Genomic DNA, 3,558 nt, shown 5'->3' on the forward strand with positions numbered 1-3,558 from the left:
GGAGTTTATTGTGAGCAAGGAGCAGCAGGTTCACTGGTTGAAAGCAACAAGGCCTGTGTAATGACACGTAGTCAGGAAGCCAGGGTGATGAGGGGGAAGAGAAAAAGAGTGTGAGAAACAGAGGTTGTTTGTATCACTTTTCTGTATGACAGGCCACCTAAATTTCCATATGTGAACCACCTTAGCTGATGACTTTATCCACCTGCCCAAGATTTTGAATCCGTACATGCCTGGCACTAAATTGTTCATTTTTACCCTCTCCAGATAGTATCTGTTACAGAATCCTTAAATTTAGATACTTTATTCAAATATGACAACATTAATGACATCTAAAAAAGAACACATGCTCTAGTTATTCACTGAATATTTCAGTGAAGAACAAAAAGTTGAAAAGTAAACTACAAAGACTCTAGGTACTCTGTCCAGACTACAGATCGTGAAAATGGCCAAGTTGTGTTTCTGACTCCACAAGGCCCCTGTTTCCATGGTCCATCAGACCATTTCCTTTGTCAAGCTTAGCTTCCAAGATCCCAGTTTCTGCACATGATTTTTGTTTTCACCCATCTAAGCAGTGTCTGAAATCATAATCAGTGAGCACCCCAGGTTAGAGTTGTGTCAGAATCCTGTCATTTATTCATACCTAGTAGTCCGGTACCCATGTTTACAGCTGGCAACTACAAGTTCTGTTCTCCCGTCCATAGACACACTGCTTACCACATTTGTGACACATATTTGTAGCAAAAGGAATGCTCTTGAGCTGCCTTATTGTCCCAAGTGTATCCATGAGCTCCTGACAAAGTTGGGCAAACCTTTCTCTACAGACATGAGCTAACTCATCATAGCACTCCAGAGGGGCAGGTTATTGTTCCACATTGATCTTACCCCAGTTGGCAGTGATGCAAAAAGTCCTTTAGGATGGCAATGGAGAAGTCATTGTTGTAGAAGTTGATCTTGACGAGCTGAGAGCATCGTGTGAGGGCAGGTAGGAGGGCATTGAGCTGGTAGTCTTTCATTCTACACCCCTGCAAATCCAGAGTCTGAAGATTATCTGCCACTTTCTCCATGAGACTTCTAAGAGGCATAATATCCAGAGCACTCAAGGTCACACTGCTCATCTCCAGATGTTTTAGGTGAAAGAGACTCTGACAGCAGGAGAAGGAATCCAAGTCTTTCTGTGAAATTCGGTAGTGCATCATGGAGAGTTTCACCAAGGGTGTCATCAGGCTCCTAGAAATAAAGAAGACAAGAATGTTAGCTCTTGTAAATGGTGATGGGTTTTGTGGGGTGGGGTTTATGAAATCAAAGAAGGGACCAGGTGGCCAAATGATCAAAGATATTATGTAAGACGTTTCCTTTTAAAATCAGTCCATTCACACCCACAGCTGATCTGTTGCTCTCAGTTTCAAGCAGAGAAGCAATTTATCCTACAGGACCATGCTATAAGAGGAAAAAGTTCTATGCTAAAAGATTCCTGACAGTATCTAGGGAAATTATTTGTAGACTTACTCTTAGATGCATTCCATCCTAGGCTCTGAACACGAGATTTAGTCTTCCTTTACAGGCCCAAACATTTCCTTATGCCCCAGTCACTCAGTCCTATGCCACTCAAAACCCTTCACTCATTGGAATTTAGGGAAAGATAGAAGGCTGTTCCCACAGAACCCCATAGAGAGCTCCCTTCCTTACTTTGCTGCTGAGTCCTGCCACTCTTAACTACATGCTCATTTTCCCTTTCTCTTTCTGGGCTGTTGGTTACCTACAATTCCAAAAAGAATTACAAACCCGCCTGACCAGATCTGAACTATTGCATAACTTCCTTCAATCCTCTACTTCAGAAGAACTCATTTGTGACTTTGAATCATTACACACAACTTCCGTAGTCTAAAGACTCCCAAAATGTTTGTTCCTACTGACTGACTTAAAAACAACCTGCACTATTAAACCTGAAAATAGAAGAGGAAAGTTTGCTCTGCTAGGTAACCCAGCCCTCCATCCTTGCTTACCTGAAGACCTGATTCATGTGGTCTCTAAGAAAATGGACGCCACTCAAGGAGAGATGCTGGAGACAATTTGAATTTCAAGAACATAGAAATGAAACCCTTGACACACTTGTCCTCTCTCTCTCCTGTTCTATTGGCAATCTTGAATACATTCTTGTAGAGGGGTGCCAGGAGCAGTTTGCAAAGATTTCTCATTTGCCCAAAGAAGGGAGCAAAATGGGCCAGCTGGAAGACATTCCACTCAGTGTTCAGTTCCAATTCCTCAATGTGCTCTGGGTGAAAGACATTCAATATCTCTCTGATAAAGTCCATAGGCATAGCCCAGATCTTCAGCTTCGTACAGCAGAAATGCAGGAAGCCCTTTCTCTGCTGGGCCCACTTCAAGAAGTATGCTTGTGCTTTCTCAAGATGGGGCATGAGGCACAACTCAGTTACCACCTTCAGTTTGTGCCTCAGTGCATATCGGGGAAGGACCTTCACTACCGGATTGTCATCCAAGGTCTCTGAAGAACAGCTGCCATCCTCTTCATCAGCCCATATGTTCCAGAAAGTGTAGTGCACATTCCTCAGGTCCAGAACCGGAAGTTTTCCCTTGCTTAGGGTGAAAAAGGTGAAATATTGGAAGACATGACAAGACCTTCAGTCAGTTTACACTACAGGACTCTAAACGCCATTCTACCCTACCCTGCCATGGTGTAGGTTTTATGCAACAAGAGTACAATGTGCCCACACATTCTATGGAAGCTTTCCCTGAGCTAATTTGTATGCATGATCACTTTCTTTCCAACAAGCTACTCTTAATTTCTCCTTAGTCCCAAAATTAGTGGTTATGGGAATACCAGGGTTATGTGCATTCTACTGTGATGCTACGTCTATTCCAAGCCCTAATCCAGAGAAAACTCTCCTTACTCCAAGCAACCAATAGATTTCAAGCCTTCGGTATCAGAGTCTGAAGATCCCATCAGAAAACACTCTGCCAGGACCCATAATCTCTAAAGTCTAATTCCTGTGTTCCCTTCTATAGTATTTTGTTACTCCTTACCTGTGGTGAATATTTCTTGTCAGTCGCATATCTACACCTTCTAGGACAGCCTGCAAGGTTTCCAAGTTAGGTGTCTTCATCAATGCCCCAACAGGGAAACAGGGGAAAGGCCAAGTTGCCACCATTTCCTTCAAAAGTTTGTTATGGCTGCCCTCAAAGGCCTCCTTGAACAATGCTGGGAAGAGCACTGTAGGCAGCTCTTCCAGAGAGGACATGATCACAGCCTCATTTCTCATCAGAGTCTGCCTTGCCAGCTTCTGGAGTGTGGTTGTGCTCTGAACACTCATTCTCTATGGGCTCTAGGAAGAAGTCTCCTGGGGAAGGAGTCAGAAAAGAATATAATTTCAAGACAAAGTTTATAAAAAGTTCTTCAGTATCATATCAACCTTTAAGCTTCTCACTTACTTCTCTGGCAATGGTAGAGTCAACAATTTACCTCTTTATCCTAAACTGGGAGTGGAAAGACAGACTCCCACAATGTTATTATGGGAGCCTTTCAATCACACAAATTGCACA

General features: G+C 43.0%; 1 protein-coding gene across 1 annotated transcript; it reads right to left on the reverse strand.

Moving 5' to 3' along the window:
• Window positions 1-859: 859 nt before the first annotated feature.
• Window positions 860-3,329, reverse strand: Pramef8-ps1 (PRAME family member 8, pseudogene 1). Its single transcript, XM_087584504.1, is given in 5 exon segments — window positions 860-893; window positions 895-1,227; window positions 2,004-2,071; window positions 2,073-2,595; window positions 3,043-3,329. Coding segments are annotated over 5 exon segments (1,245 nt in total).
• Window positions 3,330-3,558: the final 229 nt, after the last annotated feature.

This window comes from Rattus norvegicus, chromosome 14 (assembly GCF_021556685.1).
Source record: "Rattus norvegicus strain SHRSP/BbbUtx chromosome 14, alternate assembly SHRSP_T2T, whole genome shotgun sequence".
Taxonomy (NCBI): Eukaryota; Metazoa; Chordata; class Mammalia; order Rodentia; family Muridae; genus Rattus; species Rattus norvegicus.